This window comes from Salvelinus fontinalis, chromosome 24 (genome assembly GCF_029448725.1).
Source record: "Salvelinus fontinalis isolate EN_2023a chromosome 24, ASM2944872v1, whole genome shotgun sequence".
Taxonomy (NCBI): domain Eukaryota; kingdom Metazoa; phylum Chordata; class Actinopteri; order Salmoniformes; family Salmonidae; genus Salvelinus; species Salvelinus fontinalis.
Genome location: NC_074688.1, coordinates 13,261,644 through 13,275,372, shown reverse-complemented (window position 1 = coordinate 13,275,372; position 13,729 = coordinate 13,261,644). Strand labels below are relative to the sequence as shown.

The 13,729-nt window shown below is 44.7% G+C and overlaps 1 protein-coding gene across 1 annotated transcript in view; it reads left to right on the top strand.

Annotated features, from left to right (window-relative positions):
- LOC129821958 (pleckstrin homology domain-containing family G member 1-like) overlaps nucleotides 1–13,729 on the top strand; it is a gene marked incomplete in the record, with an annotated part of 50,773 nt that overhangs the window by 18,923 nt on the left and 18,121 nt on the right. Inside the window, 2 exon segments of the mRNA XM_055879734.1 lie at nucleotides 2,236–2,313; nucleotides 9,274–9,674. Of these exon segments, the coding sequence (XP_055735709.1) occupies nucleotides 2,265–2,313; nucleotides 9,274–9,674 (450 nt within the window).

Here is a 13,729-nt window from a genome sequence, read left to right as displayed (position 1 = left end):
AGCAAACTGGATGCAGTCTATCACAGTGCCATCAGTTTTGTTACCAAAGCCCCTTATACCACCCACCACTGCGACCTGTATGCTCTAGTCGGCTGGCCCTCGCTACATATTCGTCGCCAGACCCACTGGCTCCAGGTCTTCTATAAGTCTATGCTAGGTAAAGCTCCCCCTTATCTCAGCTCACTGGTCACGATAACAACACCCACCCGTAGCACGCGCTCCAGCAGGTATATCTCACTGGCCATCTCCAAAGCCAACACCTCCTTTTGCCGCCTTTCCTTCCAGTTCTCTGCTGCCAATGACTGGAACGAATTGCAAAGATTGCTGAAGCTGGAGACTTATATTTCCCTCACTAACTTTAAACATCAGCTATCTGAGCAGCTAACCGATCGCTGCAGCTGTACATAGTCCATCTGTAAATAGCCCACCCAATCTACCTACCTCATCCCCATATTCTTTTTATTTACTTTTCTGCTCTTTTGCACACCAGTATCACTACTTGCACCTCATCATCTGCTCATCTATCACTCCAGTGTTAATCTGCTAAATTGTAATTACTTCGCTACTATGGCCTATTTATTGCCTTACCTCCTCATGGCATTTGCACACACTGTATATAGACTTTCTTTTTTTTCTATTGTGTTATTGACTATACGCTTGTTTATTCCATGTGTAACTCTGTGTTGTTGTTTGTGTCACACTGCTTTGCTTTATCTTGTGCAGGTCGCATTTGTAAATGAGAACTTGTTCTCAACCACTTTACCTGGTTAAATCAAGGTGAAATAATATATATATATTTTTTAAACACACACACACACACACACACACACACACACACACACACACACACACACACACACACACACACACACACACACACACACACACACACACACACACACACACACACACACACACACACACACACACACACTCACTCACCACATACAATCTTAATTTATGCTGCTGCTACTCTGTTTATCATACATCCTGATGTCTAGTCACCTTACCCCTATACATCACTCCATCACTCCAGTCTCCCTGCACATTGTAAATATGGTATAGGAACTGACCCTGTATCATAGCTTCTTACTTTCTTGTGTTCTTCTTATTTCAAATGTTTATTTCTTGTGTGTTTTTGTTCAACCTCACGTTATCTTTAGTGCCACTTTGACATTGTTCACTGCATTGTTGAGTTTAGAGTTTGCAAGAAAGGCATTTCACTGTACTTGTGCACGTGACATTAAAACGTGAACGTCGCTCCGAAAGACTTCCTGTCTGCCAGCGCCACAGCCCTGGTCCCCCTCCTCCAGAGCGCATGCTCAACACACTGCTATAGAACCAGAGAAGAGCACATTCTTGTTTCACAGCCAAACATTACATACGTTCTGTTTCCTCGTTTTTTGTTGTGTGTGTGGAGAAAGAAAATAATTCTTCCATGCGGCTGTGTGTGCCCTCCTCCCCTCTTATTTCCCAAACAGCATCTCTCATGTTTCAGCCTTTTAATTGCTTTGGCTCCAAGTTCCCCCCCCCCCCCCCCCCCCCCTTTCTATGCTTTCGTCTCCGAGTGAAAGGAGCGGAAGGCACTTCAGTGCTGATAAAGTCTGCTTTTGGCTTCCCTCTGTCTAAACCAAAGGGAGTGGGCTTCACTGGATTGGAATCATAGCCTGAGAAATGCCCTTTTGAATTAGAAGCTCTTGCAACTCTGGTACTTTCTCAGGTATTTGTTCTGTGTCTTTGTTTAAGAGGCCTCAGAAGTGACACCCAACCAGTAGAGAGAATGTATCCGTGGAACAGCCACTGTGTGTCGTGCAAAAGTGGTTTAAAACAGCCACCTGAAAGCGGTGAAAGGTGAAAGAATACATTCCTAAAGTCTGTTAAAAGATAGAACCCGAGTGAAGTCATGCGCTAATTCTCTGCTAGTGCACATTGCAGAGTTACACATTACACAGTCCTTTTTTGTATTCCCATCAACAGGACTATGTAATGGGGTCCAATTTCAAATTTACACTGTAAATGGGGGTCCAGTTCAGATTGACTTAGGTACACACTCTTGTGGGCAATAGATAGAAAATAAGTTTCTTTGCAGAAATAATCATACGTCCATTGCAGTGCTGTCTGTCCTACAGTATGCCCTACAGTATGCCCTACAGTAAGTCCTGTGTTGCACAATGACAACTGTATTTTGCTCATTTCTTTCATTGTTGTGATGTTTTGGTTGATTGTCCTTTACAGGTTTCCACTTCCTGTGACACCATCACACCATGCCTGAGGGGGCGGGCCGAGGCAGCCAGAGAAAGCTCAGCAACCAAGGTCAGAGTTCAACACTGATACTGTCACACCTGTGACGTTATTGTTGTGTAACGTCAGAGTATTCTATTCAACGTCCGATGTTTTAATATACTCTATTTCAATGTATGCAAAAATGAATGTACCTACTGTAAATTCATATTTACAATGTGTTTATCTTGTTTGGTTATTGTTATCTCAGCAGTTTCACACTGTAGCTACAATATAGTTAAAGATGCACTCCGGGATCTTAAGCACAATACATTTGTAACGAATTGCACAAATTGAATTCGCAACATATCACACAAAATGGATGACGTAGTACACAATTGGATGACGTAGTACACAAAAAAACGGGGACCCGTTTTGGCTCTTGAGCACCACTTTCAAAACTACTGGCTGAAACTATACAAAGGTTTGAGAGTGCATCTTTAATGATAAAGACTGAAAGAGCTCAGTAATGAGCTAGCATTAGGAAGAGCCACTAAGGTTGATTTTTGGTGTAACATTGGAGTTCTTGTTAACGGGATAGAATTAGAGTGCATGTTCTGTTTACTGTATGTTTCGTGGCCGCTCGCAAAGTATAATGTTGAACAATGTTTAGGGGTAAAAAGAGAAGAAATCTCTCTATTCAGATTATACAGAAAAGATAGGCTACAGAGCACGCCCAAGATAAGGGTGTCCAGTTAGCATAGGAATGACAACATGTCCAAATTGTCAAATTGACGAGAGGGAAGTGGTGAGACTATGGGAGGGCACTGCACGTGACTATATTTAGGCCTTTGTCTGCCCCTCTCCCACACCCCAGTTTTTCCCAACAAAGAGAGTGCTTATATTAACGGAGTCGATCATGACTGAAAATGTTGTGCAAATGCACATACAATGTGGATTGTTTAAAACTTCTTAGACATAGGGGGCGACATTTTCACTTTTGGATGAAATGATGCCCAAATTAAACGGCCTCGTACTCTGTCCTAGATCATATGATATGCATATTATTATTACTATTGGATAGAAAACACTCTGAAGTCTCTAAAACTGTTTGAATTATATCTGTGAGTAAAACAGAACTCATTTGGCAGGCAAACTTCCAAACAGGAAGTGAAAATTCTGAAATGGGTCGAAATCTTTGTCTGCAAATCGTTAGATAGACACGAAGAAATGCTCCGTCTGGGACGTTATTGGATATATATGAGAAAAACATCCTGAAGATTGATTCTCAACTGAGTTTGACCAGTTTATTCAATTTGTAATATAACTTTTTGAAGTTTTCGTTCATTAGCGCAAAGTTCTTTGGACACGTGAGCTACACATGCTAGCCAAAGTTGCTAATTCGACATAAGTAATGGACATTATGAAACAAAACAACGATTTATTGTGGAACTAGGATTCCTGGCACTGCATTCGGATGAAAGTTCATCAAAGGTAAGGGAATATTTATTATGTTATTTCTGTTGACGCTGTTGACTCCAACATGGCGGAGAATGGCTGAGCGCTGTCTCAGATTATTGCATGCTGTGCTTTTTACTAAAGTTATTTTTTTAAATCTAACATAGCGGTTGAATTAAGAACCAGTGTATCTTTAATTATATGTACAACATGTATTTTTCATCAAACTTTATGATGAGTTTTTCTGTTATGCTAGTCAGCTTTTCTGATGACAGTTATCCCGGTTTCGGGATGGGTATTGAGTCCTCTGTAAACATTGGAAAGTCCTCTGTAAACATAGGGAAGTTGGAAGGTCTTAGAGTGGCCTATCTTTGGCTCGGCATTGTGAAGGGTCACAAGGTCAAATTTATGGGATTTATTGTACTGCATTGCAGGGTCATTTATTCCAACATAGAAAATACTGTTTCACATAATGCAAAGTATATTGTACTGCTTTTATAGGTATTTTTATGGATTCGATTTTTCACCCTTTATTTAACCAGGAAAGCCCTTTAGTCGTTCCGGGGTCCACTATAGTTTCACTAGCTTCACGGGGTCTCCTTATATGATGTTTTCTTTCAGGTTACTAGTACAGCCTCCTAACTCATTTGTACCGTCTAAAGCATTATCTTTCACTCACTGCCTGTCCCTCAGGTGTATTTAGCTCAAGTGAGAATTTTTGTTTTGCAGAATGCCCAGTGAGTTCATCTAGATTAACACCCAGAAACACAGTGTGCTTGTTCGTCTGTACTCACAGAGCCCAGTGGAGGCTCACCAGGCAGCCCACTGTACTTTATGTCAAACACATCTCACAGAGACTCAGCCAGAGGAAAAGAGAGCTACTTTGTTGCCCTGTGAGCACTGGGTCAGTGTGACTTGGCCAGCTTGTGGTTAGTCGGACTCCCTACTAGTTTGATGTTGCTGATGTTTTGGAATCTGCAAATGACCCTTCAAAGTCCAGTTAACGCGTCTCTCATTGAGCTCATTTGCACTTTCCCCCTGTCGCCCCTAGCAACTGCACCGAAGTGAAGCGTTGTTGTTGATCCCAACCACATCCTCTGGTGGGTTGTCAGGTGCAGGCCTCGTTCTACACACAACAGGCTGTACTGTTTTTGTCAGTTAGCAGAAGATCCTCTTCCCCCTAAACTGTGTCATCGGTTTACTTTCTCTTTCCCAATATCAGACCTCAGGATAAGACCCAGATGCAGACAGTTCGAAGTAACAAACGTTTATTGCAAAAACAGGGGGCAGGCAAACGACAGGTCAAGGGCAGGCAGAGGTCGGTAATCCAGAGCGGAGTCCGAAAGGTACAGAACGGCAGGCAGTCTCAGGGTCAGGGCAGGCAGAAAACTAGAAAACAGGGACTTGAGAGAAAACACGAGTACGGGAAAAACGCTGGTAGGCTTGATGAGACAAGACGAACTGGCAACAGACAAACAGAGAACACAGGTATAAATACACAGGGGATAATGGGGCTGATGGGCTACATCTTAAGGGGGGTGGAGACAAGCACAAGTATAGGTGAAACAGATCAGGGTGTGACACTCAAAGCCCGTCTTTGACACACACACACATCTGACTTGAAACTCCCCCAAATAACCAGTATTCTAAAACACCAAATAAGGCGAATGCAACATGAAAGGCCAGCATGTCCTTGTGGTTTTCTCTGCATGGTTCAGAGCTTTTTTTCACTTTCAGAAAGAGCAGAAAATAGCAGATGTGCCAAGCTCTCACCTCCTGTCTGCCCTTGCTTCATAAGTGGCTTGCACCCTGACGTGTACTAAAACAGGAAATCAAAAAAATACTCTCTTTTGCCCTCTTTTTCTCTCTCTCTCTCTCTCTCTCTCTCTCTCTCTCTCTCTCTCTCTCTCTCTCTCTCTCTCTCTCTCTCTCTCTCTCTCTCTCTCACTCTCACTCTCACTCTCACTCTGCATGTCTCTTGCTAACACTGACAGTTCCTGTCTCTGTAGTCTGTACAGTCAGACTCACAAAGTGCTCTAGGCAGGCCATTGCCAGATGAACGAGGTGAGATGGAGGTGTGCTGTCGGGGGGAAAAAACAATCTATTATAGTAACTGTTAGTTGAGTTGGAGTGTGGTTGACGTATCTGAGTTTGGTTCAACGCCGGGCGGGCGGTGGATCCAGGCCAGAGGGTTCAGTGTGGAGCTGGCTGGTCAGTGGTCTGAGAACTCTGCCTGTATGGGACTGTCTGGGAGCCGAGCCCAAGTGTGTCAGTAGCAGCAGCAGTGTGGTGAATTAGTCGTTGACAAGGACATGGCTGTGGTTTGGATCCGGTAGTTTAAACAGGCTGACCTCATGCGTTCTGGAGGGCAGGGGAGAGGCTGAACTCACTGTTTAGCAGGTAGGTGACTGTTTCTGTTTGCTGGAGTAGGTCTCTAATGGGTTATAACCATCAGTAGATGAAGGCATGCCCCTTTTGGCACTGCAGGAGACTGTTAGTACTGGTGATTGAGTTAGTGGGGCTGTCCTTAGCCCTCATTGAACCATTACTGGATAAATGGAAATACTAGAGTGTTCAAGGCCTGCACTGACCAGTGTGCATATGCTTTATTTTACAGTAATATTTACCTGATTTGACTGTCTGGTTACATGGTCAATTGTTGTTACACAATTCTGACCTAATAACTCATTCTTCTTTTTATGGTATTAATGGTACTGTTCACCATTTTGTAGCAGGTAGTTAACAATACTGTGTTTAATTATTATATACTGTGCCAGAAAGTACCCATTGCTGCCACGTAATGTCTTAGCAAATACTAGGGAAATGGCAGCTGCAACAAATATACCGCCGTTTATAAACTGTGTGGTTCCAGCACTGAATGTTGATTGGCTGACAGCCATGGTATATCAGACCGTATACCACGGGTATGACAAAACATTTATTTTTACTGCTCTAATTACGTTGGTAAACAGTTTATAATAGCAATAAGGCACCTTGGAGGTTTGTGATATATGGCCAATATACCACGGCTAAGGGCTGTGTCCAGGCACTCCGCAGTGCGTCGTGCAAGGACAGCCCTTAGCTGTGGTATATTGGCCATATACCACACCCACCTCGTGCCTTATTGCTTAAATATACAACTATGGTTATTAGGTAGGTTAGTGTGCACAGGAATTGTCACCTCAGATATGGCTTTGGCCATATATCTATGTTAACATGTTTAACCCTGATTGCAGCAGTATTGTTCAGTGTGTGACCTGTATCCACTCCAGACCTTTTTGGGCTCTCTGTCAGACGTTCTCTCTGATCTCATCTCAGCCCAGATGTCTGTGTTTTGGTGGGCTGTCTTAAACATTTTGACGCCAGGGGAAAATACTGCAATTGTATATGCCTACCATGGAGCAGCTTTGGTGATACGTCAAGTGTTCCACTTGAGCCCACATGGGTCTCTTGAGTTGAATTCATTATACTCTTGCGACTCAATTGCCAGTTTCCCCCCCAAAATATGTGATTACGGTGACATTACTGTATAAAAAATTATTAGTTGAATCAACAAAATCCTACTCATGCTAGTAGCCCAGATTGGCTACACTCTTAGAGAAAAGGGTTCTACCTGGAACCAACAAAGGTTATTCAAAGGGTTCTCCTATAGGGATAGCCGCAGAACCCTTTTAGGTTGTAAATAGCACCTTTTTCTCTAAAAGTGTTAGTTTTTCTGAATGGGAGTGTTGGGAAACAACAGCTAGCGCCCCAGCTTCAGGGTGAGGATAAAGACAATGGGTCAGGTATCATCTTTGACTAATGCAGTAAATATAGCACTGCGTATGCCCACGGAAACTCGATCCATATACACATACTGCAAGTTTATAGTCTGTGTTAGCCTCGAATAAGGTAATTCCCAATTGGGCAGCCATGAGGTGGATACTCTTCATGGAAAACCACTCAGATTGGTTGTAAAAAATGTCTGCAATTAGAAAGTATAATAAGAGTTTGGAGCAATTATACTGATTAATCCATTTTTCAATATAATTATTGGTTAACGATGCATCTGCCCTTTTGCAGTCAAGAGTCTTAACATAAATATCCAATGTGTTTATGGGATAAGGGCTATTTGACCTCATTTTAACCCATTGTAAAAACATTTTTTTTTTTTTTTAAAGGAATTGAATCCTTGTTTATAATACAATTCATTTTAATAGGATAGCTTATCATAATTGACCTTTTTGTTTCCCAAAGTGCTAAGATTTTTTTACGCACAGTGAGTCTCACCCGACATCTTACTAAACAGATTACCACCAGTCAAGCATCCACATCTATGTATAGTTGGAGGGCATATTTTGCTGTCTTTCTCTTTTCTCTCTACTGAAGCCAAGTCATTTTCCATCCATATAAGACTGGAGTCATTCTACTGCTTTTCTTGGAACCAGGCCAACGTAGATAAACACTGCCCTTCAAGTAGCTCACGAGTTTGCTTAAATCAAATTCGGAACAATTCATTCGGCCAAAATGCTTTAGAATCTTGTGTGAATGCCCTCGAGCAAGGAAACCATAGTGAATGTCTACAACAGCTAGCTAATGGTTAAATGAAGCTTCTGATAGATGGGGGTACACACCACGGTCACAGACGCACAATCATGGCTCATTGCGATTCATAGTGATTCATGATTACTTGGTGGAATATGGGTAACATTTGAACAAAAAAGCAGTGGCCCTTGGTTCTGCTGAAGATTATGTAGCTAAATAAGGAGTTGTTGTTTTCGTTGTCGTCGTTTAAGGGTTAGTGAGCTAGCGAGGCAAGTACCAGTCGTCTGAATTGAACAATTATGCCACAGGCAGTTATGGATTGTTCCTCTCGGTTGGCCCTCCCTTTCTAAAGTGGGCAGCCATTGTAGCACCACCACTTCTAAATTTTACTCTCAACACAGTGAAAGTCGTTTTTTGTAGCCTGGGCTTATTTCATGCTCATTTACCGTGACAACCAGTCTATTTTCTTTCCAATTGTTTGATTTCAGACAGAACCATTCTCTGTCTAGTGTTGTGTTCCCTGTGTTTAATTGGCCTTGCCTGACAACGCTGAGATGGTCCCAGTAAAGGGGGTCACTGGGACCTCAGTGAATCTACTCCACCGACCGGCGGATAAAGCTGGGGGGGGGGGTTGGTCTCTCTGTTTCCTGTCAGCCCTGATTTGTCTTTGTGTGTTTTTGCATAAAAGTGCAGGAGGTTGCCAGAACAAGAAGATTGACGGCGCGATTGTAGCAGCCAAGCTGTGAGAGTTGTTCTCGTAGTTACACCTTTTTTTGACACCCCTTGTTTCCTGCATGGCAGCTTTGTGGTCATGTTCAGAGGAACACAAAGTAAGCTGTTCCGTCAGCCTATTCTGACGTTCATGGCAGAAATCAACCTGCACATTAGTCTTGTAGTACTGTAAGTCTTTTGTCTTATTGCTCCCCAAGAGAAGAAGTGTTCTGGCACCTATTTCCCAACTGCTGATGGTTGGTTGGAATAGTTTGAGTTGATTTATGTTGACATGACATTGAATGTCTCCTCCTTTTCTCTCCTCCTTTTCCCCATCTTCTCCCTTCATCCCGCACCCAGCTGCCAAGCGCCCCTCCTCCGTGTCCTCCCTGAGCAGCATTGTGGGTAGGATGGCCCTGTCGGAGCGCGCCTCCCGCGGGAGCTGCACCTCGGTCAACACGGAGTGCTCGGATAGCGACCGCACGGCCAGCCTCAGCTCCTCTGCCTCCTCTGCCTCCCTGCAGGACGTACACTCTTCCTCCTCCTCGCTGCCCTACGGGGCAGTGCCTGCCTACCCCTCCTCGCCGCAGCGCAACGGCTCCGACATCAGCCTGGACCTAACCCCTCTCTCCCAGCTCCCAGCGGGGGCAAACCCTGCCACTGCCGCGTCCCCGCCCAAGCTGTCTCGCTTGGAGAGGGTGGCGCTGGAGATAGTGGAGACGGAGCAGGCGTACGTGAGGGACCTGAAGAGCATCGTAGAGGTAAGAAAGAAGTCCTCCTCTCCCCTTCCCTCCCCTCTCCTCTCCTTTCCTCTCCTCCTGTCCTCAGTACAGTCTGTGTGTCTCCTCTCTGAGATCTGGCCTTCTGCTGGTACTGGGCTGAGGGCAGCTACACCTGGCCAGTAAATCTATCTACGGGCATTACCACCACCATTCCTGGTACTTGGTACCATATTGACATGGAAAGAATAGGGTTTAACATGATCATCATATGGTTTACATATTGGCATGTGTACAGTTTACAGTATACATATTGAGTTGATTATTTCTGAATTGGAAATACCAGAATGCCTAATGACTATAATGAAACTGGAACTCATGGATACTGTAGTTGTGTCAGCAGTTTTTCATCCCCTTTCCACGGAAGAACTCCTCGACTCTCCCACCAGCTTCTGATAAATAAAATGTGAACAATGCTTTCATCCCCTCCTCGTTCAGTGGCCATCTTAGAGCCCCGTCTGGCCTCCCCGTGTGCCTCTGTGGCGACATCCATCAGTGGCCCAGGTGGAACGCGAGGCGGGCAAGAGGAGGGCATGGCACAGGATGAGAGCAGCAGTAAATCCAAGTCATTACTTCAAAAGGATGTTTCATTCTCCTATCCGACAGGGTCAGCTGACTTCTGACAATGAGGAGTCTGTGACTGATCACTCACTCACGCTAACTTGCGTACGCACACACATACTCACACTCACACCCACTGATACCACACACTTGCGTGCACATTTACGTGCATGCACACACACAGATGGAGGATTCGTTTGAGAAGGAACAGAGTGTGGTTGTTGAGTCAGGGGCCCTTTGGGTGGACGACAGTCAACACGTTTATCATATTGCCATTGGAAGCGGATGAAACTAGAGGATTTAGCTGTGCCCTTTAAGGCTGTTCAGGAATCAGGAGTCTCTCTACGGGATTGAGGAGGAAAAGAGAGGAAAGACAGCCATAAAGGAATAGAGGAAGTGACATCACTTTGATGTCTCATTTTTGTTTTGGCCAGCGCTCCCTTGAAAAAGTAATTTACATCTCTTTTCCTGGTTTAGTGTTAGGTTTAGGGTTAGGGTTAGGTTTACGTTTAGGGCTAGGTTTAGGTTTAGGGTTAGGTTTAGGGTTAGGTTTAGGTTTAGATATTGGGTAAAGGTTAGGGTAAAAGTCCATTTATACTTGATCTGAAAATGTGGACGGAGGCGCCGTATGTGTGATGCAATCGCGGAGCTTCCAGAGGCTTCCAGAGGCCAAATCAAGCTCCGTACCACATCGCCGTGCGCCTCTCAAATTGCAACAATGCGGAGAGCTCTGCATTGACAGGATTGGCTGGCGGCAGGTGAGGGTGGGAGGCCCTGTATAAACACAAACTCACTTCCTTGACAACTTCCTTCACAACAGCTCTGCTCCGTTAAGTACAAGAAGTATGAAAGCCCTGACGCCTGCGGAGGCTGCGTTGCAGTAAATGCTGTAAATCAAATCAAATCAAATGTCATTGGTCACATACACATGGTTAGCAGATGTTATTGCGAGTGTAGCGAAAATGCTTGTGCTTCTAGTTTCCGAAAGTGTAGCAAAATCTAAAAAGTAATCTAACAATTTAACAACAACTACCTAATACACACAAATCTAACTAAAGGGATGAAATAAGAATATATCCATATAAATATATGGATGAGCAATGACAGAGCGTCGTAGGCAAGATGCAATAGAATACAGTATATACATATGAGATGAGTAATGCAAGATGTGTAAACATGGTTAAAGTGGCATTATTAAAGTGACTAGTGACCCATGTAATAAAGTGGCCAATGATTTCAAGTCTGTATTTTGGCAGCAGCTTCTCTGTGTTAGTGATGGCTGTTTAACAGTCTGATGGCCTTGAGATAGAAGCTATTTTTCAGTCTCTCGGTCCCGGCTTTGATGCACCTGTACTGACCTCGCTTTCTGGATGCTTTCTTCAGACGTTGGATTGACCATGCAGAGCATTTAAGGGTTATGGTGGTGTAAGGGTTCAGGTTAGGGGCATGGCTAGGGGAAAGGCTCATGGATAGTTAGTCCTCTTTAAACAACCTTTTGGTTGTATTTTCTTTTTGGTTTTATTGTGAAAGCCAACCTGATGGACCTAGGGTTAGGGTTGAGGTGCAAGACAGTGTGGTTCATGCAGGTCAGGTTGGTGCTGGAGTGATCTGTTTAAGGGGTTCTGCCTCTGCTTTGATGTGGAGACAGAGAGGGAATGTTGCCAATGGCACTCATTAGCAAGTGGAAGTCAGCAGGTGGTGCAATCAGCACCCTGGGAGAACGGTGCTGAGAGCAGAGGGTTAAATGTGCATCTGTGTGTGCGCGGTTACGAGAGAGAGAGAGAGAGAGGGTGGGTGAAAAGAGAGAGGTAGAGAACGTTTCTTCAGGACATGTGATGATAGGTGTGTGGGGTATGTGTTAGAATGCCTGAAATGGAACCCTAGTTCCTTTTGCTTGACAGTTCTCTTGAAGTTCAGGCTTTTACGAGCCAATAAAAAGAGCAGGCATTTGACTGAGCTAGCTTGTGCAGGGATGCCTTCCAGATCAAATGTCCATACATTTGTTTTTGCGGACAGGGATTTGGGCCAGACCACGGCTGTTTTATCGATCTGTGGGCCCCTGAGTTGATGGAATGGAGTTCGCTGTTGGCTGACCCAGAGTGCTGACTGTGTGAGTTGCACATGTGATGTCTGTCGGCTCGAGCGTTCATTAGGCTCAGCCTTTACCAGTTATGGAAATCTGGTTTTGATCCAGGGATGATGTCAAAGTTGCTGGTAATAAGAACCAAGTATGATGATGATTGGAGTGTGTGTGTGTGTGTGTGTGTGTGTGTGTGTGTGTGTGTGTGTGTGTGTGTGTGTGTGTGTGTGCGTGCGTGCGTGCGTGCGTGCGTGCGTGTGTGTGTGTTTGTGAACAGTTTATTAGCTTGCCTTCTGGTGTGTGTGTATGTGTGAGCTCCCATATTGCTCCTATAGGTCTTGAATGTGCAATATACAGTGTTTTGGAAGACACAGGAGGAGAAAGGGGGAGAGAAAATGGGGAGAGCCGGGAGAGCGAAGCCCCCTTTCGTTCTTGCTGTACTCCTGCCAAATAGGACAGGAAATTGGGGGTGGGGGTTTGGGGGAACGGAGCGTTTTTTGCCTCGCTTTGGCTGTAACCCCCAGTTTGGGGCACATGAGGAGGGGATGGAGGGGCCCTCGCAGGCAGCACAGAGGGACAAACTCCTTTCTCCAAATTCTGACCTAGATTCTCAGACAAAGAGACCAAAACCTGCCGGCTGCTCCGGCCTCTCTCTCTCTCTCTCTCTCTCTCTCTCTCTCTTTCCTTCTCTCTTTCATTCTAGCTGTCTTTCTTCCTTTCATAGTGAAACATTTATCTCTTTCTCTTCTGCCTTTCTATTGTTGTGCTCTCTTGCGTTTAACCCTCTTATGTCTCAATTTCCCCCTCTAGTCTCTTCCTCATTCTTACTGTCTTCTCTCTTTTTCTGTCAATTTCTCACTCATCTGTCTGTCTCTCTCTCCTCCTCTCACTATGGGCCCTAATTGCCCTCCCAAAGGTAGGTGTGTGTGTGTGTGTGTGTGCGTGACAGCCTGTAAGTCGACAATAATTACAGTGCCAGTGTACCCTTGCCTTTAAAAGGTGATGAGTGTGACGGGAGCCCCACTGATTTTCACCTCAATTTGCCTCGGCCTGTTTGCTTTCCCAGAACCCCGGTGGCTCTGGAAACAAACACAACTGGAGACAAAGCAACAACAAAAAAACTCCACATTTTATCCTCCAGGAATGTACCCTAGGAGCGCTCCACTCTGCTCGACTCCGTCAGGGTTGGGGGCCATTGAAGCTCCCTTCCCGGTCATAACGTCCTGCCATCCCAACCTCTCACCCCCTCCCACCCCCCTCTCTCATGCATACTTTGTCTGTTTATTTATTTACACCCGTTTATTTTTGCAGTCAAGTTGGCTTCATCTTATTTTAACGCCTCTTTGTTTTTCTGTTGTTGGCTTATTCTCGCTGGCCAGAATGGTAACTGGGTCTC